The sequence below is a fragment of the Odontomachus brunneus genome, unplaced genomic scaffold (genome assembly GCF_010583005.1).
Source record: "Odontomachus brunneus isolate Ranch 3 - 2012 unplaced genomic scaffold, Obru_v1 Obru_scaffold_117, whole genome shotgun sequence".
Lineage (NCBI taxonomy): Eukaryota > Metazoa > Arthropoda > Insecta > Hymenoptera > Formicidae > Odontomachus > Odontomachus brunneus.
This window is the reverse complement of record NW_022639567.1, coordinates 244487-270629: the sequence shown is the minus strand read 5'-3', so window position 1 is coordinate 270629 and position 26143 is coordinate 244487. Positions and strand designations below refer to the sequence as shown.

Genomic DNA, 26143 nt, shown 5'->3' with positions numbered 1-26143 from the left:
CAATTAATTTGTCTCATTATTCTGTGTAAAAAAGCATTAAGGCAAGATAATCGATATATAATGCTTTTTTGCACAGAATAATGAGACAAATTGGCTTTAAAAAAAACAAAAATTTTTTACCTAATAAATATAAAAAAATGTTTTGTGCTTTTTTTAAGCCAATTAATTTGTCTCATTATTCTGTGCAAAAAAGCATTAAGGCAAGATAATCAAAAGATAAATATTTTGTATTCTATGTCAAAGTGCTGGAAATTTTAAGTGTTATTACTCGAAAAGTTCTTAACGAAAAAATATTTTATTATAGTGTTTTGGAAAGCTCTCGAGATAAGCTATAAGAATATATAATAATATATAGTGTTCCATTTAAAAAATTCAAGGTGACTTTGACTTCACCTTAACGACGCCAGCTAGGGTCAAATTGATGAGACTATTGAATAGATCTTTTTAAATCTTTTTTTGTTTATGCCAGCCAATCAGCTGGTCACGTGACCAAGTTGGCGATTCTCTGTACTAGAGGTTCTCTACTCCGATCTATACATAGGGCAAGGAATAGCGCCTTTATTTCTATCTATTAAAGCGGATTCATTAAATCCGCAACGTTTTTCGTATTGACATTGTAGCGAGTGAAAGATTGAGTGTCGTGAACTTTGTATATTATCGTGGATCGTCGAAGTTTGATTTGTATACACGCCCAGCTACCTGCATCGCGGGAAAATCTCCGTCGCTCTGTACACGCAAGATCTCCGTTCGAATGAGGGCGAATCCGTCCTCGGCAAGATCTCCGTCGGGATTGGACTGCAGGCGTCGGTTCCGAAAGATGATCTCCGGAAGTCAAATTGCGTTAGTCGACGTCCGATGCCCACGAACGATTGATTTGTCTATCGTGCGTCGTTCAAACAAATGAATAAAGAGTACGTGTTCAGAAAAGTGGTTTTGAGCTCAACGTTACTTGCCTTCACCCCGCTCAACTTGAGCAGCCAGCTAACGGTGATCAAGAGCGATTGCCCAACTTCGTCATCGCCGGTAAAATCAAAATCGTCAACGGACAAAAAAATATATATAAAAAGAAAACAAATGTATGTGAATTTCAAGGCAGTATAATGAGCATGATTATTTATATATTGATTAAGATTATTGTTGATAATCCATTTGATTATGGGCGCGTTGGAAACACAAGAAACGAAATTTTGCCGAACGTTTTTATTTTCGATATCGTCAGTTCTCAGCCGGTCACGCCTTCATAAATTACACCAATCGATCGCGTCGCTGAGCTTCGTACACCGCTGAAGACAGATCGTTTCCTTCTACACGAAGGAAATATCGTAGTAAAAATTACAGTAAAATTTTTATAATCTTCTGTATATTATGAATAGAATATGCATTATGAATTATACAGAATTATGTATAGTATATGCAGTACAGAAGTATGTATAGTACAATTGGCCTATTCCGATATATTGTGCCCACGCAAGAAAAATACATACTGTACTCAAGAAAATTTTACTTGTGTTCCAAGTATTTCATAAGTTTATATATCCACAAATATATCATAAGTTTATATATCCACAAATATATCATAAGTTTATTATAACAAATATATTTAAAATATTTCTGAATAACTATATAAATACTTCTGAATAACTATATAAATTTACACTTAATTTACACTTAATTAAATAACTAAGTTTACTGAGAGAAAAATATATTTCACAGAAATAAACTTTATATCCATAAATAAATTTTTAACTATCTTTTCTCAGTGTAGCATTTCGATCAAGAATATTCAATTAATATAAAAAATTGATTTATTTATTATGTAGAGATTAATCAACTTTCTCCTCATAAACTGTCATAATGTTCTTCTATAGAGAATACTAACTGTTTTTGACTGCTGAACGTATCTAAACACAAAATGTCTCTATCACATGAGGATTTCATTAACCTAGAGGGTACTAAAAAGCAATTTCTGCTTCTCAATAACTTCTATTTCTAGATTGTAGAGCTATACTTTTTATGAAATCTCAAATTAAAGATTAAAACTAGTACTGTACGTTAAAAAATAAACAAAAGAAGGATGCTGAAAGATCTTACGCAAAATTGTATCAATCAAAGGAATTTAAAGGACATTGAAGCTGAAAGTTTTACCGACAGAATACTAACATTTTTCTGCAAAGTTTACGTCGTATTGGTTGTATAGAATTAAAAATGTTTCTACGCAATGAAAGTACATGTCAAAATAAATAGGAGCATTGTTCAATATGTGACAAAAACGAAAAAACAATTTTAAACATAAAATCTCAAGCTATCACTTAGTGTAATATTTGTCTAATCCAGAAGTTCCGCAGCTTGTACATATCGAAAACTTGGATACTCCAAACAGAAAAATTTTTAAAAACATTGCTATATCTTTGCATCTGAATTTAGAAGCTTGAGAATATCGAAAAAGTTTGCAGAAAGATTTCTATATGCGTGATTAGATTTTCCGCTGAATATGGTAAAACAAAGCTACATTCACATAAGATCTATATGTACAAGAAATACGAAAAGGATAGCGTGATTGTGTTGATGACGATCGTTTCTACGTTGTCGACATTTTTGGGGTTTGTCTTCGACTTCAGGATCTCTCATTAACTCTTCTATCTCTTAATCTTTCTCACTGCTTTTTGGAATGATGTGATAGAGACATTTTGCGTTCAAATTCACGTTTAGTAATCAAAGATTTGTAAGAAATAACTTGTCAAACTTTAAACCAAATTTTTTGTTGCTCAATGTTATTGGAACTTTAGACAATCGAGCGATTGCGACATTTTTCGAATGAATATTTTTATTAGATGAAGAAGAAACGGATTCCACAAACATACAGAGGCAGCTGCGTGTAGTTTTTCCGCTGACGTTCGTTGACAAAACACACGCCGAATAACGGCTATAGAACCGGTTTCACCCTGTCTTTATTCATCGGACGCGCAACTCGGACGCAAAACATTCTCGATTAACACGCTACCGTGCGCTCACGTTACTGTATTGCCACGTTTTTCATCGATAGTTTGCCGAGCGGTATGTGTTAATATTATATAAAAAGAAAATAATTAAGAGTTTGTCCTCTCAAAAAAGCGTATCGGGTAGTATTCGTTCAAAAATTTCATCCGTGCCGAAATAGCGTTTCGCGAGCTCGCAGATTCGTGATAGCCATGATCGGGATCGATAGCGGTGGTTCTCCCGACCACACTGCCGACTTTAATTAACTTTCGCACGGAATTACGTCGACCCAATGCGGCTCGGTGCTGTGCGTCCACTCGTTTCGATCGCTCTTTACGTCCATTATCCGAGGATAATTTATTTGCATATTCGTTTTCCGCGATTTGCCTCTCTCTCTCTCTCTTTCTCTCTCATTTATATTCTTTTATTTTTCTTTTTATTTCTGTCATTACACTACCTGAACAGAAAATTTCTTGAAATCTAATTGAAATCCAGCCTGATTTTCCCAAAATAATTATGGTCAGAAATGTAATGTTTTAAAAATATGCGCTGTAAGTAGGAAAACTCAAAGTTTTCTCAGTATTATTTGTGGTTTTTATGTTATATTACAATTGAATGAAACCTGTGAAGACTTTCCAGATAATTTTATTTATTCAGTACATGCTCTTAAAGTGTTTTAAAAATATTTTATATTTCTATTCAATAGAATTGGTATAAAAATTCTCTGTTTGATATTATAACGGTATACCGACATTACCGATTGAAAAATAGTGCGAGTTTCCATAGTATTCCTGTTTCGATTCTAGACAGGAAACTCATGTTTGGGACGAGAATAGAATTCCCAATTGGTGTCGTAGTGAGATAAGCAATTTTGGAACAAATTTGGACATTCTAATCAGAATCTATGCTGCATCTGGAAAGTAGATATGTGTTTATGGATATTATTTCAGCGCTCGAGAGAATGATGTCCCAAGACATCAATACACTGAAAAAGAAAGATTCTTATTTAGAAAATATCTTTCGATATGTTATTCTTTAAATGAGATAACATAGCGCATTAAACAAAAATAAATTATTTGCAAAAATATATTCCATATGATTCAATAAAGGAAAATCTGTGTTCTTATTATTTCAAAATAATTTTCATTAATAAAAAGTATTAAACATTGGATTGAGAGGGAATATGATGTTTTTAAATGTCAGCAAAATATATTATTATCACCAAAATAATCCTATTATATTTCTTATAAGACTACTATAATATACAAATAAAATTATAACATTATTGAACAATTCAAAACTTAACAATTCTTAAACTTAATTTTTGTAACAAAATTATATATCTCTTCTTATAGAAAATATTTAAAAAATCAATCTTTTCAGAGTTACAAATGTTCTTTGGTTTTGCGCAAATTATTTGTGTGCATTGTGATTATTGTAATCACGCGCAGTGAATATATGAACGAGTATCTTACCATTATTATTATTACTTTATTATTGCTTTGATATTTACAAAAGTATTCTACATGTCCACCATTCATTTTTATACACGTTTGACATCTTTGTATTACAAACATTTTCGATTCGGATACTTTTTCGCGTAGAGACGTTGTGCAACTAGAATATTTCCATTGGCAAGACCATGTCTGCTATTTCCCAATTAGAATAATAAGCCGACATAATTGATTATAATTATCATTATAAAGATAAATGATTATACTATATTAAAGCAGGATAATAAAACGTAGATATTATTGTGTAGAAATAAAACTGATTCGAAAAAGATCAGATATTTTTTAAAGAGGATATAAATATCTTTTGTAAACATATTTTGTAAACATCAAAGTTACAATGACTTGAAGACTCGTTCTTTAATTCTTGTTAATATTAAAATGACTTTAAGAAATGTTATTTCTTTAAATAATCGTGTTAGCAGAACTCAAAATAATTCCATTTCTAAGTGACATGCAAGAAACGTTACGTTTATTAAGTTAACATTAATGTAACATTAAAATATCACGAAAATAATATATCGCTAATATGTTAATTTTATATTAAAATAATAGTAAAAAATAGGTAACGAAAGTTTTGACATTTGTACGCAACATTTCTAACTGTGTGTATATGAAACAATGATTGCTAATTTGAGTATATTAGTTTTAAGTGGATACTAATTTTTTCTGTGTAAACAATACTCCTATCTTTTTTTCTCTTACTGTCTCTTTGTCTTTCGTTGTTCGCCGAGACGTCAAATGGATCGTAGTCGATGTGTCACACAAAGTGGATCCATTGAACCAATTACCAGAAGACGAGTAATCGACTCTTCGTGTTTTTCCTCGCGGACGAGGTTGACAAGTCACGGACATGTGTCTCGTGAGGATTTAATTTATTCAAAATGCGATATTACATCCGGAGAAGAGAAACGTGTGGATAATATGGAGTATTATCTTGATACTCGTTCGAGCAGCATTTCATAACTTTCTCTATTATCTCACGCTTCCCGAATCAACGACGCGGCGGCGGTCTTAAGTCGCGCGAGTGAAGATTAACGGTGAACGTTACCGCCGCCGAACTTTAATTGCCTCAAGTTCGCGCAAATGTAGAAAGTTCCGAGAATTCGTTCGCCCTTTTTTCCTCGCCTTCAGACTGTCTCACTCTCTCCGTTGCTGCAAATGTACGTGAACAAAAAGTCATATTACGACATCTAACTTCTTCCATCGGCGATTAAATCACGCTCCACCAGCGAAGAAATCCGCTCGCGCGCCGATCCGGAACGTCGCGTTGATTTTCTCGACAACTATACAAAGTGCTTGTAAAATTATACAGAATTTTAGAAGCGCGTTCTCTGAGGAATTCGAGACGAATTGTTTCTCGTAAATACTTGAATCCGATTTAAATCGCTATGATTTTCGAGACGAAACAAGTCAATAAAACTCGACGCAAGATGTAAGTTGCAATATTTACTCAAACTATAAATGAAATGAAAGAGAGAGAGAGAGAAATAAAGTATCAAACAAATATCTCTTAATGTTTTTTGTATCTCGCCGTTGTGATGATCCTGAAAGTCTATCCCATATAAATAATTTCATCTTACGTTTACTAGTCAATTTATACCCTTATAAAAAAATATTTTAGAATCTAATTACGTTCCAGCCCAATTTTCCACAGTAATCATAGATTCTAGATGGGAAATCTATGCAAGTTCTAATTAGAAGTGTAATATTTTAAATATACAAATCTAAAGAAACTTAGACAAATCTCACTCCCAACGTTTTTCCAAAGATTTTTTCTGACTTATGTTTTAAACTAAAATTGAGCAAAACATATATAAAACATTTTGAGTACTTACTTAAAACATGTGTACACACATGTATGTGTGTATATTTACGTTATAAATACACACACACATGCTTATAAAGGGTATATATTCAAAATGTTTTAAATATTTTTCTCGAGAAACTCACATAAAATAAATGAATATTTAAAGCGAAACAATATATTTCTATTTTAGAGAGAGAAAAAAGCACGAAAAACCTTAAAACATATATATAACAAATATCTTTTTTATCTTAAAATATCTTGATATATAAATTATTTTAATGTATTATTTTATGTTTTAACATGGAACAATGTATATCAAAGAAAACATTTGTATTGTTTTTATTATATTAATGAAACTGATGCAGAAAACACTTAAAAAAGCTCGAGCTTCTTTAATATTTCTATTCTAGACAGAAGAACTCATGTTTTAGGTAAAAATGGGTGTCGTAATTGGTATTGTAGTGAGATAATCTATTTTGAGGCCAAGTTGAGCATTCTGATTGGAATCTAACCTGTATTTAAGAAAAGACTAAATTTCTATGCAGGTAAAGGTTGTATATTCCTTATGAATATTATAATTCATATTTATCATATAAAGTACAAGACGAAGTAGAAATTCGAAACACGAAGAAAAATAATTTTGCTCTTTTAGCAAAATCGTCGGTTGCTATTGCATATTCGTAGTGACATAAAAAAAATTTTTGTTGATGTAACTAATTTTACAAATTATTCGTTATAAGAGCAGAAGTAGTTTTAGAAATAGTTTTGATGCAAAATAATGTATCGTTAGCAAATTTATTTGCTATCGAAGCAAAACTGCTTATATAAATCTATCATGGTTCTTATAGTAAAATAATTTGTAGATTCAATAAATTATATTCAGCAAATAGTGATTAGTACTCTTAGCAAATCTTTTTACTGTCCATATAATAACGAAAAAATTTTACTAGACCAGCAGAAAATTTGCTGGGCCAGCAAATTATTTTTCTCCGTGAAAATTTATAAAAATTGGCTCAAAACAATATGAAAATCTGAGAGTAACTATTAATAAATTTGTTACTGTATATCAGTATAACAAAAAATTTGTTCTATTGATGTAAATTTAATGATCAATTCAATACAGTATGTTTGTCATATAAATCTAATTGAAAAAAAATTGTGAAATTTTCATCATTGATTATCTCAAGTCGTGACAATCATGAAAGCCTATCTAGACTCTTATTGCCTTTTTTCGTCGCCAGTTGATTGTACGTCTAAAAGCCTTGATAATTCATTAATTTTTCTTATGATTTTTTTAAAGCTACCGTTCTGTACAATCGATCCGAGCTTCTGTCGTCAAGAAGAAGAATAGAGAAACAGAATCGAGGTCGCGTTTAGAAAGGTCGTGCATCGCGCAGCTAGCAAGAGCTCGCTAAAACGTCGATCGCACGCACGAATTCTTTTCGCTTTTTATCTCACGAGATTTTGCGCGATAGCGCAACGTCGAGAAAAATAAGCGACGGGAAGTTTTATATGTACCAGTGCGTTAGATTCGTCTTTCGATATCGCGTATCGGGTCTCCTGCGCTATCTCTCGCGTCGATATCAAAGATAATTAGTTCCTCGTGAAAACACTCGTCGTACGGCCGCTTAAAATTTCGTGCCATCTGCGGCTCTGTGAGCGCCACCGCCGTTGTTGGTTACACTCGTCTCGGTAGAGAAAAGCGGAGTTACAGCGCGCGCTCGCGTGTTTTGTAACGCGTAAATCGCAGAACGAGAGGCGTCGGAACAACAACGGACGTGGGTTTGAATTATAGTGGCCTCCGCGTATTGTTTGGCGCGCTGCGCTACATTAATATATATTCGCGGGATGAGTTGTTGTTTCGGAGTTTGGAGCAAAACACGCCATCGTACCGTATTCCGACCACGTGTCTATGGCCATGCGCGCGCGCGCGACGTACAATTGTTTGTGTCTGTATTCTCCGGGAACGTCGTGGCAGCGATTCGGTATTCCGGGCGACGCGTTATAAAAGAATCGTAAGAACGCAAGGATAGTTGTCTCGCACGTTTAACAGCGCGATACCTTCCAAGTCGATTAAATATTCAACTTCAGAGACCTCATCATGATCGATCTGCGCACCATCTTAAGGTGCCAAACCAACGTAAAAAGAACTCTGAAGAAAAGATTTCTGGAAATCAATTTTACGAAAATAGATTAACTGAATGTTTCGAAACATTGTGTATTAATTAATTGACTATCAAACTTTAAATTACTATTTTTGTTATTTAGAGAAACTTGCAAATAAATAGCATGTGGCTGAACTCACGACTACAAAAAATATTGTTGTAATCGGTGGGAAGAGTAGCGCCCGTTCTAGTGATCTGAAAGATTAAAAACCAAAAAGTTTCTTAAATAATATGCCTGTAGTTGAAGGATAAACCTAAATTTTAAACTGTAAAACGAAAATTGCCAAAACAATAACTGTTAAAAATTAAATATTCACGTTTCGCATTTTTTTTGTTATTTTTCAGTAATAAAAAAGATATTAAGTTTAATGTTTTTCTGAATTTTTTAGGTTCGTCCCTCAACTACAAGCATATTATTCAAGAAACTTTTTAGTTTTTTTTATCTCAGATCACTAAAACGAGCACTATCTTTCCTGCCGATTGCAACGATATTTTTTGCAATCGTGAGTTCGGCCACATACTGCATATTTATTTTCTAAATAACAAAAATAGTAATTTTTGTAAAGTTTGACAGTTACAAATAGAAACATGCAATACATGTTAGCTAAATTATTATAAATATTTTTTATATATTTAAGTATATTATAAATAATTACTCTGAAAAAAAGAATATCTATAAAGGAAAAAAATTATTCGGTGATATTAATAATGTAAATCTAAATTCTTTTATTTAATTAGAATAAACAATTACTTTCATGAAAAGCTGCAGTTTTTAAAAAATGTATATTTTTATATTTTAAACTAATTTCTTCTCAATGTAAAAATATGCATATTAATATATGTAAATATGTGGTTAATATTCTCCGAATAAAAATGTTTTATTTAGATTTTTTTTTACAGTATAAATATTTCATATAGAATATATTTTATCTCAGAATAATTTTTGAAGTTCTCGTGGAGGCATAATAAGGATTAAAATGAACATAAAAGTCCTATATTATTTTGCGATATTTGCAATAATTATCCAGATATTACTTAAAGAAAATTTGTGATCAATATATTATCGCGAACAACCACCCGCAAATCTTCTTTAATTAATAATTAAAGATCTACAAAGTTATTAGGAAAATGGTAGAAGATTTTTTTGTTCAGTTTGACCTAAAGCACACAATCACATACGTTGCCACTATAGTTCATCTATCTTGAAACCATTATACTTTGTGTGATTATTCACAAATCTTCTTTAATAATATCTCGATAATTTTGCGAATATTGCAAAACAGTATGAAACTTTTATGTTCATCTCAATCCGTACTGTTTCCACGAAAGCTTCGAAGGTTGTTCTGGGACATCCTGTATGTATACAATATTGTAAGTACAGTGTATAAGTATTTAAAATGATTATAGGTATTCTCTCAAAAATAGATATTTTATAGCTGTTATTCTTCTTTAGAAGTTCTTCAAAAAATAAAAAAAAATCTACTTGCTCTTTCCTCTTTTTTGAGTAGAATAAATTAATTCTTTAATTTAATTAATACCGCAAAATTGAATTCGTCAAAGCGTCGTGGATTTCGAGAAGTGTCGCGGTATAATTAAGCGTTAAATTCTACCTGACTGGCAAAGAGAAGGGAACCGAAATGCCGTTTCGCGTGTCTCTCTGGAACTTTCTGGTACATCCGATATGGAGTACTGCTCGGTTTCTCATTGCTCTCGTGTGCATCGCTCTCATGTGCATTCTGCCCTTTCGAAGTGAGCGTTGAATCGCTATCTTTGGACACGTTATCGCCCGCTCGCCGCGCGGAATAGCTGTGCAACGTCTGTTGTGCACGAGTTCCCTGCTAAAAAAGGATGCTCTGCTGGCATACGATTATATATTTGTTTATCAGTCACGTACCGCGGAGTGTGCCTGACGTGGATACATTCGCAGATATATCGCTCGTGCAGACCGGAAAGATCTGCGTCGAGCAACAACTGCGCGAGATCTACTAATGGTTGAAGAGAAATTCGCCGCGCGAAAACTACGCGCGTAGACTATTTCGTGCGGGGATTACAGTAAAAATTATCGTGCATTAGTACGAAATGACGCGAGGACGTCCACAACGCGTTTAATTCCCCGTGAGTACCTATTCTAAACTTCAGTCGCGGGAGTTAAATTCATAATTTCGCAACGCCGGCGAAGATAACGCGATTTCACTGATCCCCCGCGATTTCTCACGGACGAATTCGCGGCGGGGATTATTTTAGATTCGAATGAGAAACAAAATGCGTTTGGAAATCGCGCGAAATAATTGAGAACTCGAGTTCTCTTCTTGCCAGCGTATTACAATCTCTTCGCTCAAAGACTCTCGCCGTCTATCCTGATTTAGCTTGAAAACTAAATTGAAAGATTAATATCCGCGTATTACCGTCGTGTAAATCCCCCGTGCCATTTCTACGAAATAGTTCCACATTAATCATATTTCTCTCTCTCTTCCCCCACTCTCTCTTTCTCTATTTCCCTCTCCTTCTTCTCCATCCCTCTCTCTTTATCTCTCTGCCTTTCTTTCTTGATTGCGTCGCTTTTCGTATCTCGAGCCACAGGAACTTTGCCACACAACTGATCCTCATGATCCTCATAATTCTCGATTCAATTGCGCAATAGAGTTATTAGAATAATAACAGCTCCAACATCTGCTGTGAATTCGCGACGTACCGCGTGCGAATTGCATTAACAGCGAGCATTCGTTTCTAATCCCGTCAGCATCAGCGTCATTCCGAATATTCTGCAAACGATTGTAACTTGAAGTCGATCAGTTTAAGGGGACTAGAGGGTCAGATTATCTGAAAATCGCTTGTTTTTTCACAATTTTTTATGACGCTTACGGAAATTTTCCTAAAATCCAGCTTAATTGAACCACTAAGAGTCAAGATATTACTGCAAAATGACGACCTTAAAAAGAAAAACAAAATATATTTTAACTGCATGTACCATACACTTATATTGAGTATTTGTTCACCAAAATTATATTTTTCTTCCCTTTATATATTGTATAAATATACGTCAAAATAACACTTTTGCATATTCATTCAGTTCGTCATAAAAAACAAACATGATTTTCAGGCAATCTGACCTCTCCAGCCCTCCAGTCCCTTTAATAAGTGAACATTACGAACTGTATACACGTAGTAAAATTTCGCGTGCTCCCAAATCCGATCTCCCGAAAGGAGATCGTGAAAGATCAATAGGTTTGTTCATGTTGCTTGTCCTTTTGATATTTTTACACTTAACGCCCGTTGCACATTGAACCTCTCTTTAGAAAGAAGAGCTCTCATTGGATTTCGCTTATTCGCATCTAGTGTGCAACGAATATTAAGTATAAAAGTGTCAAAAGTGCAAGCAACACGAACAAATCTAATGCTATTACTTTGTAATTCCTCTCGTGATCAAAGATAATTCTAATGTCAAAGGTGGTCCGTTTGGGACTCCTCGAAATATTTTCGAAGCATCCATTTTGTCAGCAAGAGGTATCGCGACATATATAAAGGAGATATGAAAAGGAAGAAAGTTAAAAGTAATTAAAATTAATTAATGACCTACAGACTTCTAAAAGATGCCTACATGTTTTTAAATAGACAGATTTATTTACTCTGGAATTTATTTATTTATTTAACTCTAGAGTTGAGAAGATGCCATATATTGAAAAATTTAACCAACAAGATATTAACTTTTTCTATGAAGTTTATGTTGTATTGTTTGTACAGAATTACAAATACTCTTACACAATAAAAGTATGTACAAAAATTAATTGGAGAATTACTCAATATGTGACGAAAACAACGAAAAACTGACATCTCGAGCTGTCAATTGACATAAATATTTACTTGATACAAAAGTTCTGCAGCTTATACTGCACATACGTTTGTTCTGCTAATGAAAATTTCGAGGAACTCATTTTGTATCTTTACAACTGAATGTAGAAGTTCAAAAGTACATGAAGAATTCTCAGAAAGATTTCTATATATATGCGTAGTTATGTTTCCTGGTAATATGGCAAAACAAAGCATAAAATTTCTACATATGAAATATGAAAAAGATAACCTATGATTGACATTTTTGGAGCACGTTATCCATTTCAACATTTTCTTAAGAACTACTTTAGATATACAATAAAAATATAATATGTTATAAAAATTACTTTTGTAAGTCGCTATTAATTAATAACATTTAATTTGAAATATGATATGATAGTCGTACAATATTAAATATATTTTGCTTTTTAATAATATGTTTAATTTGATATTGGGAAAAATATTCTAGTAAAAATTATGTTGAAATTATTTTTTTTACAGTGTTTTTTTTTTTATAAAACTAGGTTATACCGAAATTATAATATAAATTATTACAAAAATATAGTAAATTCAATGATTTACTTAATATATGACATAAAACCACTGAAGAGTAATTATAATAATTTTGTAGTAAAAAGTTAAATATAGTAGCATAATATTTCTAAATAAATATATTGTAAATATATTGTAATTTCAGTCATAATGCTATATAGTCCACGATTACAAAAATTTTATTGTAATTTGTACTGTAATATTTTCTCCGTATATACTGAAAAAAGACTGGTAATACTTATGAAATGCATTTAGTTGCAGATTTTAGTTAAATATCTGATAGCTATTATCAAGTATAATAATTATAATTACAAAATACTTAGAAAATTAGAAACATGAAAGACTTTTATTCACAATTAAATGATCTGAAAAACTTAATAACAATTACTAAGCATTTAACGTATTACCAAATATTCCATGACTATTGTCAGATATTTCGTAGATATTGTGAAATCATTATCAAATATCCAATAACTTGATATTTATCTCAGTAAGACAATTAAATATTTAACGACTCTATCAGCTGTATCGATAGCTATCAGTATGTTAGATTTCTTAAAAGTTTAAGCAGAACGGTGAAGTTTCTTGAATGAAAAAAATTACGTAAAACTATTATTACGTAAAATTATTATTGCGTAAAACTATTATTTTTCCAACCATAAACTTAGTAATAACTGACAAAGAGTATCTCATTTTCTGCTATTAAAACTTGCTATTAATTTCCAAAATTTAATTTGATAATCTAAATGTATTAGTTCAAGCATCCGTAATTATATCTTGTTTCTGAAAACTATGTTATACATGAATATGTTTATTTTATATAACAAAATTATCATAGCACATTTAGTCCGTATTTATCTACATGATTTAATAATACTGCATTCGAACAAATGTTATTTGTTTCATGTATTTCATAAGTTTACATATCTTCAACAAATTTATTCGTAATTTTATTTTAAATTTATTCTAAATTCTAGTAAATTTAGCATTTCAATAAAAAATATTAATTTAAAACAAAAGTTCGGTTTACGAATTTTTTATTACATAAAGTCGACTTTTTACTACATAAAACCATTTTTTCTTCGATAAAGTTTTATAATATTTTTGTAAAAAAAATAAATTCTTTTTTAGACACATGATAATGAGCTTTTCTAAAATTGTTGATGATTACATTTTGAGATTGTTATCGAGAAAATATTCTTTGTTGAAAATAACCATTAAAAGAAACACTTAAAAGAAGGAAAGCAAACCGTATGATCGACTTTATTAGTAGTAGAATAATATTCTTCTGTGTGCAGTTATCAAATTTTGCTGCTTGTTACGAAATCCTTCTTTTAATGTATGAAGATACGATTGTGATCTAATATATCAGTATAACATCATATGTTAAGAAAGTAATTTGAAGAAATAATTAAATTGAAGAAATCAAAAGAATAAGAAGGTTAAAGAAGACAAAAGAAAACGGGTGATCCAAGCACATGTAGCGAGTTCGTGCCGCGCATATGATTATTGCGACATATAAAACGTCATCCGACATGATGAGTTTTCAAGTACACATCGCGTTTCAATAACAAAGTAGAAGCGAACGAAAGGCGCGCGTGTCGCCAGGCGGCGATTGCTGAACAAACAATGATTTAATCGATCTATAATTTATGAAAATTCATCGCAAACGCTTCGCGCTTAATTTTCCAGCCTTGTTCAATCGCGATAAATTATACCGAATAATGGGACGCATCGCGCGCCATAAGATTATTATTTATTGCCTCTTCGCCCCGGAATCTGTATCATAGTGGCGAACATTTCACGCCGAAATGCCCACGGTCCGCACCACTGGACAAGAATTTGCGTATAAATTCTGTAATAATATCCGAGAACAGCAATTTCCATCGCGGTGTGATATACACACCGCATCGGATATACATGGTCGGGTAATAACTCTATCCAGTTACCATATCTTCGCTACTTCAAACAGCGATACTTTCATCTTCAACTTGTTATAAAATCTCCAAAACTCAACCAAATCGCTCAATCTTTTTTTTAGAATGAAGCTAGAACTGTCAGCTGTCAAATGACATAGCAATAATATAGATGCGAATGACTTTAGTACTTCCAAAAATGAACTAGCGCCATCTGTTGCAAAAATGCGTCATGACTTTTCCGACAACCCAATACTTCTCACGAGATTATTATATGATATTTAAATGAAATTAAAATATTGAAATTCAAGTCCTCAAAATTCTCCTAACAAAATTATATATCGTTTCTTATACGTAAGACAATGATTGTTTCATGTGTAAAACAATTATTGTTAATTTAAATATTAGCTTTAAGCGGATAGGTGAGAGTAAATAGCTTGGATTAAATAGATTAGTGAAAATAGAAAGTGGATAGGTAAAAACCTAAGTATAATAACATACATTTAAGAATATCATTCTCAATCCAACATTTGATCCTTTCCATTCGTGAAAATCATTTTTCAATAATAAAAGAGAACACAGATTTGTCCTCGTTGAAAGTCGTATAAAATATATTCTTGCAAATGTCATCACTTAACACTGTATAATCACATTTTGAAAATTTACATGTCAAAAATGAAGGCATATCTTCAAAGCAAGAATGTTCTTTTTTCTGTGCACGTACAAACAATACTTACTGCACACGCTAAATGTGACTCGCCGAAAATACCGTATGGATTTGTCCTCGGCTTTTATTCTAGTTGTATTTCGCGCGATTGTATTGTCGCAAATACCGGTTCCGCGATGATATTTTAGCGCGATAACGCGTCACACGTTCCGAAAGATCACGCCTATATAACGTTACACGGGTTCGCGTATTACCGCATATCGCGTAATAGCATGCGATTGCTGTTTCTCTTTCTTTCTCTCTTTTTTAATCTGACGTGCAACGATTACGTGGCTTTATCCTGCTTTAACGTAGAGAAACGCGGCGCGCGCTTTCGCGGGAGCAATTGCTCGAAAGGACGCGAAAGATAAAACGTCATCTGCCACTTTTGCGTTGTCGTTGCGCGCCACGCACGTTATATCCGCATGTAAAATTTTCAGTGAAACGCTCCTCGTGGCCAGGAGCGATCCTGGAGCGATTCTCTCTCCCGGTTTGAGAGAGGTTAGGCTACCGAGCTTGCTGATAAAGCAGCTTTTAATTACCGCTCCTGCGCGAGGAGAAATCAAGACACGATAGATACGATAGAGATGTAGATACGACGGAGATAAAGTACTCTACCGCGTCACAATGTACCGTGAATATACTTCTTATTATTCCTAACTTAATTAGAGATGTAAAATTACTGTTAGATTCAAAGTTACGATTACTTACGGTAAATATACCGTAAAATAGTAATTTATTAGTAATTTTAGTAAAATTTGTTGTCTTTGATAGTTTCATGCACAAATATTCATGTTTTCCTCACTAATGCGCACATAAAATAAAACAATATTCTTCTTATATTTTTATCGAATATACAGGGTGTCTCACTCTCCTCCGGGCATTTTGTGGGAACGTAGAACAGGTTGAGGTGAACATAAAAGTACTATACCGTTTTGCGATATTCGCAATAATTATCGAGATATTAATTGTAGAAAATTTGTGAATGATCATGCAGAATATGGTAAATGAGTATAGTAGCGACGACTGTCGTCGTGTATTTATACTTTAGGTCAAATTGAACAAAAAAGTCCTCTACCATTTTCCAAATAATCACATAGATTTTTAATTATTAATTAAAGAAGATTATTGCACGATTTTTCGTGATAATGCACTCATTTTCTTTAATTAATAATTAAAAATCTATGTGATTATTTGGAAAATGGTAGAGGACTTTTTTGTTCAATTTGACCTAAAGTATAAGTACACTACGGCAGTCGCTATTATAACTCATTTACCATATCCTGCATGATCATTTACAAATTTTCTACAATTAATATCTCGATAATTATTGCGAATATCGCAAAACGGCATAGGACTTTTATGTTCACCTCAACCTGTTCTACGTCCCCACAAAATGTCCGGAAGAGAGTGTGAGACACCCTATATATCTGACAATCTCTAAAATGTCTCTTAGATGAAAGAAAGGAAATTATTTATACAATTGTTCGAGAAAAATTTTCATTTCTTGAAATACTACTAAAAATTTTCAATTATATAGCACAATCTAGCCATTGAAACAGCAAAGTAATAAATAAAAATGCTGTAAGCCTGTAAAATGATATGAAAAATATAATAATATAATAATAATAAATTGAGACTATTTTCGAGGTATGGATATAATAATAAATTGAGACTATTTTCGAGGTATGGATATAAATTGAGACTTTAAAATCTTTTTTAAAGTTTCTCTGGTTACTATGTATTTAGCTTCCTAATTATTTTTATGCTATATATAGTATATCAATATATATAGTATATCAATATATATAGTATCAAATTATTTTATGGAAAACGTATTAGTTAAAGTGTTTTACTTATTTTAAAGGCTAAATGCTCCTTTTGAGTTTTACTCAAAAGTTTTACTTTTGAGTTATACTAAAATTTTTTTATTTCTGTAATTTTTTTCCTAAATTACCATTTTATCAGCTTTCCAAAATTACCGAGTAAGTTACTGTCAGACTGGGTCATTTTCATCTCTATTTGTATTGTCTCGAAAAAAGACTCTTTATTGGACTATAATATACAGAAACTAGTATCCTAAACTAGTACTTAAAACTAATATACTCATTAGCAAACATTGTTTCATGCGTAAGCTACAATATAAAATTTTGTTAGAAGAATTTTTAAATCTTGAATTACAACAATGTTATAATTTCACTTGAATATTATAATAGTTTCGCAAGAAGTGCAATATGATTATTTAGATGATAACAATATCATCTTCCGACATTGAAAAAACATCACATACTCAATCCAGTATGTTGTGCTTTCCATTCATAAAAATTATTCTTGAATAATAAAAATTTTTTCTTTGTTAAATCACATATAAAACGCATTGATTACTTATCTTCATTTAATGCCACGTAAACTTATTTTAAAATTTGCATGTTAGGAATAAAAGTGTTTTCAAAACAATAGAGTGTTCTTTTCTTCTACATATTTGCGCTCAAGGAAAAGTTGTACGACTTGCGCTTGGGACGAGATGGAATTTTTTCTCAACGGCTCATTCATAATAAAAGACAATATCGTGACGCAATATCGAGAAACAATTGCTCATAGAGCACAATTTATTTCCAAGAGTTGTAGAACGCGAATAAAAGATAGAAAGATAAGAATCTGTTTATTTCTCTCGTAGTTTGCACCGTCAGCGTTATGCATATTTGTTTTTTTATCAACGCTCCTACTTATTTATACCGTTTATGCTAATCAAAACGTCAAAGCGTTTTTCTTCTATTTCTCTTGTTTCTGACTGATGCAATCTATATCAAAGTATGCTGTAAGAACGGTAAGTGAAGAAGTAGGTCGTCGTAAAACGGACGACCAGTTGTGGATCCGCCGAATGAACGAAAGAACGAATTTGTAGCCACGCATTCAATCTTCCTTCTCTTATTTTCCCATCTAGTTTCATGTAATAGAATCGACGCCCACGAATACCTTCGCCACTATTCTCGAGAAATAAGCTAGTCTTTGCTCAGGGAGCGATCACGAACCGCGATTGAATGAAACTGACACGTGATGGGCGTTTGTCGAGCGTTATATTTAAACCTATTTCGGATATGAACGCGGTGTCAATTTTCCAAATGGATGTTCTTGTGAAACGAAGAATCTAACTTATACATAGAGAAAAAAGATTGATTGAATTAACGTGACAATGATACAACTAAATGCGTTTTGGTCGAAGCACACAGCATTCCTAGTTCTTATGAACCAAATTCGGTTCTTAAGAACCAGAAAATCTGTTTCATTTAACCAAAACGCATTTACCCGCACAGAGATTTCTCAAGATTTTCCCAGATACTGCATAGAAGCCGATTAAAATTACTAAATTAGTCTCAAATTCAGTTATCCCACTTATGATACGTAGAGAGAATTTATAGTAAAAATTACTACGGAATTTTATGACTATAGAATAGATCAATATTGTATAATAATTGACTATCCTTTTATTTCATATGTGTTGTTTATATTTTAGGAACAAAAATGTGCTATTAAAGAATTTGTTACGTCACTAAAAAAAAATGATTTTGCAGTCATAGCGAAAATTATCTAGATACGAGAAACTAAGACGGATAAATGACTAACAAACACTGCGATATGTGTTTTGTATTGAATCAATATAGATAACAGTCATAGAATTTGTATTTCAACTATTTGTGAAATTTAGAAAGTTTTATATCAGAGGTTCTAAACTCTCCCTGTGGCACCCAGATTATAGATTCAAATTATAAGGGGATACCACATACTTCGAAACTTTACCGACAAAATATTGACTTTTTTTTGCAAAGTTTACGTCGTATTGATTGCGCAAAATTAATTGTACTGTTTAATCAAATTCTGAGTCTGAGCTGTGTATTATGACAGTTACCAATTATATCATTGTCATCAGAATAGTCTAATGTGTTTTCATCGCAATAAAATTCTGTGATATTAACATATGTCCCATTTGTCTTCTGTTCACTTTCATTCGTAACCTTAGTTGCCATCTCTGTCACGTTAAAATATTGTCAAATATCTTATTTCCTCAAATTTTCCTTTTCTTACTCTATATTTCTTTATACGTTCACTCATTGTTCACGCATTTTAATCCCGTTTTTCTAACAACATAAATAAATATGTTCTATGTTTATTCACGATAGACATCATAATGATAGACATGTACATTATAAAACTGTATTAATCCTTTGAAAACGAATTTTCAGGATGTGTTATCTGTAACTTTTATAGTTTTTAATAATCAATACAAGTCTAAATAAAAAGCTTGGCTACGTATTTTGATATACAAATGGATAGGGATTGTAAAAGGATGCTGGTATTATATTTATCAGTCTTAAAGTGTGATAAATAAATGAACCAATAGTCTTGTCTTGCAAAATAATTTATTTCTTATCAACATTATATTGAAACAAAGGGGTAATAAGTGATATTTAGAAAAACAATTTTTGCAAAGAGGCAAAAATTTTTGCAAAAAATCTTCAAACAATAGTTATGTTAGTAAAATCTTAGGAAAATATAACCGCAATATTACAAAAAATATACGTTTTTTAGATTACAGAGTCAAAAAACTGATATACACACTTATAGTATACTAACTAAATAGTCAAAACATAATCTGAAATGCAAATTCGGCTGTCGTATTTTGCACACGTGTAGAAGACTGCGTGGTATATCCTCGTATCATTTTATATTTAAAAATAAATTTTCAGTCTTTGAGAAATTAGTGCTGGTACATATATATACCAGAAGGCTTCAAAAGGTTAATATTATTGGTACTTGAAAAGAATCGGTTCACACATTATACAGTAAACTGCTTCCACTGAATCTGAATCCAGTTCTTGTCTATTTCCTACGCAGTATTTCTGCAGCTAATGAGAATGCACTATTGCTAGACAATAACTGAGTGGGTGTCTATACAAATTACATACACTTCCACCAGGAGTGTTAACCGGTTGCAGTTCCGAGGTCGCGATTAATGAGTTCGCCAGAAGCGCGACAAGAAGAAGAACGGCGATTTAAATGGTCGCGTCGTGATGTGCATGTGAATCAAGGCTCGCCTACGCATTATTTATATTCCCGTGCAACGCCATTTCCTCGCTTTTTCCACATGAATCACGCGTTGACATCATATAGTGCTTATCGGACGAGCAGCGAACTGTGGAATTTTCTGCTCTGCCTATCGCGATGCAAATGCACAGTTATCCTCACGCGCACGCTGTCTATCGACGACAATTATCAGCTGCGTCACTTCATACTCGGCCTGGTAACTTTGGACTTTCCTATTTATTATCGTAACTCGCGCAGCGATTGCAGCTATGTATGTCGCTCGACGGAATATCGAGCTCGCCTTCGCAACAGCCGTCTCCCCTAATCAATTCACGATACGCCGCATCTTCCACTGCATCATATTCGATTGCGGCATCGTGTTGCGATTCTTGATATCGCAATACTTATTTCAGCGAACAAAGTTTCAACGAACAAAAAATCAATCAACAACTCGTCAATAAATCGCGACTCGTATTACGATGTTCCGGCACGACGAGTTGCAATTTGCACGTGGAAATGCGCGAAGTATGAGACGTCGCGAGTCCTCACGGAGAAGATATTGCAGTAAAAGTTACGTTAAAATTATATTTTATTCTACAATGTTTGGTTTCACAACTTAATTGTACTGACATAATAGGTTAAAAATTATTACGCTTGGGTGAGTTAACATTTATTTTTAAACTTAACTCTAAGTTAAGTGTAAAGTTAATGGCTCTCTTATAAAATTAATTGGTTAAGTTCAAAGTTACGTAAACAAAAACTAAATTAAAAGTTAAGTTAATGTTGAATTAACTTATTAAAAAAGTTAATTATACTAAACATATATGTTTTTTTAACTTTATCGCAAGTTAAATTTATATGAAATAATAATAATAAAAAGGTAATTGTTCTTAGAAAATGTCGATTGCTTTGTGCTGAGAATTCTATACGAAAAAAAAAACATTAGCGCTCCCAGAGACGAAAAATTCTACTTACATTTTTTAAGTTTTTAGTTTTGATTTATATCGTAAACAGCCCATAGCTTTTAATATTGATAAGTTATTTTAATATTGATAAATTATTTATTGATAAGTTATTATAAAAGAAGTTAATAGGTTAAAGTTAACGCATTTTAAAATATAAGTTCAAGTTAAAAATTGACTCATAAGATCAATCAAGTTAAAAAGTTGACAACTTTGTTAACTGACGTAACTTAGTTAATTTCAAATGAGTCAAGTGTTAACTTAAACTAATAAATAAATTAGTAGCAAATTTAATTTAACTTAAGTAAGAAATTTAATATAATAATATAAATGTAAATATGATTATATATAATACATTAATAATCGTTTGTGTAGCAGAAAGTCAAAACGTATATAACATTTTTAAACAAATATATAATAACTGCGATCATAATTCCACCCAAGAGATAGAAAAATTTTGTTTTTTTACTACATTATTTTGTGATTTTTACTACTTATTTATTATTTTCTTTATTATAGTATTTATTTTATTTATTTATTTATAATTTTCTGTATTATTTTCGTACATGCATGACTCGTTCGATTTGCAAAGCGAGAGAAATATAGCGGAAGCAATATAGTATATCGGGACGCGCCAATTGTGTCCACATCACGAGTTCTGTGACCTACGACGACGAAGAAGCGACGATATATCCATAGTTTGCGGTCGTCGTGTGAGCTCACACTACGCCAACTTATCTCCGCGTACCATACGCGCCCGCGATGGTAAACGATCGTCCGCGCGATTTGCGGTTTCAATAATCGAGCGCACTATCGCTCTCGGAAAATTCGCATACACGCTCGTTGGAAGTTGAGTCGGGAATCGACTTTTGAATTCGAGGACGAAGTCACGCTGGAACGCTTTTTCAAGCAAGGGACACACGCGTAGCAACGTGAACCCGACTGAATGTTTAATTACTTCTCTTTCTCTCTCTCTCTCTGTTTCTCGTTTGCATACATCTCACGTGTAACGAACGCTTCAGCTTACAAATATTTGTATTTAGAGTTAATGTGTCTGAATGAATAACAATTTCACTTTCCTTGTTGCAGAAAACGGCGGCACTTTGAGGATCCTGCTGAGCTTCGCCGTGGGTGCGTTGTTGGGTGATGTTTTTCTTCACCTCTTACCGGAGGCCTTCGAGAGCGAATTTCGGAGACAAGGTAATTTTTCACGCTCTGTTTGCGCCGGGGGTCCGGCTCGTAAAAAGCATTTGAATTCCGGTGTATCGTGAAAAAGTCACACGCGTTGTCGAAGAGATGTCGCGAGAAACGGAAATATCGATTGCGACACGCGCAGAATCACCGGTGAAAGTAAACTCGTCTACACTGAAAAAAAGACTAGTAATTGTCGCTAAGTGTAGTTATAGGATTTAATGGCGAGTTCGATTGAAAGTACTAGTGCGCATCAGTGCATACTAAGATTGATTTATAGTCTGTTTTTATATTTAGCTGTATTTATAGAGTTTTATATTTGAAATTGTCTTATATTCATTTTCAGATGCTATACAAGTCGTTGCACTGATTACGGAGCATTCGGAGACGAATTTAAAACGATCTTAAATATAAGAACGGATTATGAAACGACCATAGTGTGCACTGCTGCATATTAGTGCTTCCAATCGAATTTGCCAAAATAAAAATTCGGCAACTAATACCAAATATGATAATAATAGTCAGATACAAATGGTAGATTCGATGTACAAAGGACTTTTAATCACGATCAAATGGACTAAAGATCTTAGTAATAATTATGAAATATTTAATATCTGTTACCAAGTATTTGACAACTATTATCGAATATTTAGTAAGTGTTATGAAATCATTGAATTCTATTTGATGAAATATTTGATAACTGTTAATATTTATCTTATTGACGCATTAAACATTTAGTGACTATCAACTATACTTGTATTAATATATATCACCTAATGATATTCGTTGCATATCGACTGTTAAGTTGTTTTTAATATTAGTAAATATAGCATTGCCAATATTAGTAAATATAGCGTTTCTTAAAAGTTAAAAATATATCATAAGCGTAAGTACAAAGATATATCGTCATAAAGCATAAAGTAAATAAGCTGAGTAATGAGTTAGCTGGTCTGAGAAAAGATGAGGTGTCGCTACAGGATCGAATGATGAAACCACAGACGGAAATTCACGTATAAAGCGATAAAAAGCGTCTATGTAAAAAATAAAAAAATATAGATATCTTAAAGTAGTTTAAAGTCTTAGGCTGTATTCATAGTCGGATCTTATATTTAAAACTGTCTTAAGTTTATCTTCAGATACTTCATAATCAATGAAAAATGATCCGTACATCATCTGAAAATAAACTTAAGACGGTCTTAAATATAAAATCTGACTATGAATACCGGCCTTAAAGTCTAATGTCTTAACTTTAATGTATTAAAATAGTTTAAATAGTACGATGAGATTTTTTTAATAAAATAAAAAAATTACATAAATAATTTTCATCTCGGGCACAAGCTTCAATAATAATTAACAAATATGTTTCATTTTCTGCTACCAAGATTTGGCACTAAATTCCATAATCTAGTTTGATTACCTAAATATGTAGTTCAAGCAACTAAATCTTAGTTCCGAGAAATATATATTTACTCTATATAACTAAATTATTTCCTAGTTATTACTTTATATTTGGCCCGCATTATTTGAATGATTTAGCAACAACTACCAAATTTTGGTATTTGTTATGAAATCCTTTTTTAATGTTTTCTTCGATATATGCATCATATTATTATTACACAATGTGGAATATATTCATACGCCACTTAATGAATTTACGGCATATGCAACAATAACAACACGCGCGTCAGCGATGGAATGCGTGGAAATGCGTGTGAAAAAAGCGAATAACCTCGGATTGTATTAATGAGCCTCGCAACGGCTTAGCTAACTAGTTATATTACGATTTCCCTATCGTCGTGATATGTATCGTTCGATACGACGCACTTTGTAAGTGGAAACGCGTCTTAGTATTTCTAGATTCTTTGTTATTATTATTTTATTAAGTATATAGAAGAAAAATTCTCTTTGCACCAAAGAAATAGACAAAAATAAACAAAAAATATACTCATTTATAGAAACGATATAGCACAATAGAGGAAAAATAAATTACATTTTTCTAAGAAGATGAATCACTTTGTTTCTAAGTGTGCATTGCGACATATCAAAGAAGATAATATTATAAGAGGAATCGTTAGCTACACTGACAAGAAAATACTTACAAAATAAAAAAATACTCGATGTGCACATTAATAATATACTTAAATCTACATCTTTTATTACATAATTTTTTATTTAACTCACATGTGACACATATGATTTGGACATCTCAATTTGGCACATTAAGTTTGTTTCTGTTTTCGCTTATTTATATCTCGTAAAAATGCTGATAAAAATCTAAAAAAAAAATTAAATATAACCAGAGTTAAACAATTAGGATTAAACAAATGCTTTCATGAAAAGCTACTGAAGGTTTTAAGAAAATATATATTTCCTCATTTGATGAAATCAAATTTTCTCACATATAATTATGCAGGATTGGGAAGTAACTCGTTACTTCTCAATCCTGTAACGAAGTTACAGTTACAGTTACATTTTTTCGATAAGTGTAACTTAATTACTTTTTTCCCAACTGTAATTTAACTTAGTTACTTATTTTTAGTAACTTGTAATTTTTTTAACAGTTACTTTAATAGTTACTTTAATACTTGAGAAACGTAAAATAAAATTAAAATTATATAGTAATCGTATATTAATTTAATACATGTATCAACGTATTTATGGAGCATGTAATTAAATTCTTTTATCTCTACAAGACTATTATTGAATTTTTATGTTAAGTACAGATTCGACATTTGTTAAGTGGATAGACTAATTAATGTGATAGATATTAATTATACAATTCAATTCTTACATTTTAGTAAAGCTTAAAATGTAAGATTTTTGTATTTACAATAATAATTTACAATCATTTCAAGAAAGTAACTTAAAAGTAACGACTCGTTACTTTTTAAGTAATTGTAACGAGTTACTTTTCATAGCCAGTAACTGTAACTAGTAACTTGTAACTGTAACTAGTTACATTTTCAGCAAGGTGAACTGTAACTGTAACTAATTACTTTTAAAAAGTAACTTTTCCAACCCTATAAATATGTATATGTAAATTTATATTAATATAAGGAAATATAGTTTATTGGTACTCATCGAATATTTTTTATTTCTCAAATATTTTTAATCTTAATGTAGCATACTCGATTTATTAATAGGTTTAAATCTGCCAATAGGAGCTTTCCCTTTTCTCCGTTTTTATTGTTCGCCTGTCATATGTATGTACCACGTACGAGCAGCGTGAATGCGTTTCTCGAGCTTCTGCACGTCGGAGCGCATTGCTGCGAGATAAAGAGAAAGAGCTTTATGAACGACTTAAGCGACAACTTCGAACTCTATTGTGCGCTGGTTGCGGGATTTGAATTGCCAGCTGTGCCCACGTAAATGAAATGCCCTCTCGACCGAATCGCGTTAGAGATTTCGAGACGATCTAGTGGAGGCTGATAATACTGCTATGTG

At 32.1% G+C, this 26143-nt stretch overlaps 1 protein-coding gene across 1 annotated transcript in view; it reads left to right on the top strand.

The window, feature by feature from the left end:
• Positions 1-26143, top strand: part of LOC116849476 (zinc transporter ZIP13 homolog) — a 51160-nt gene that overhangs the window by 19192 nt on the left and 5825 nt on the right. The window contains exon 2 of the mRNA XM_032826654.1: positions 22598-22708. Coding sequence (XP_032682545.1) covers positions 22598-22708 — 111 coding nt within the window. The remainder of the gene's footprint in view (positions 1-22597; positions 22709-26143) is intronic.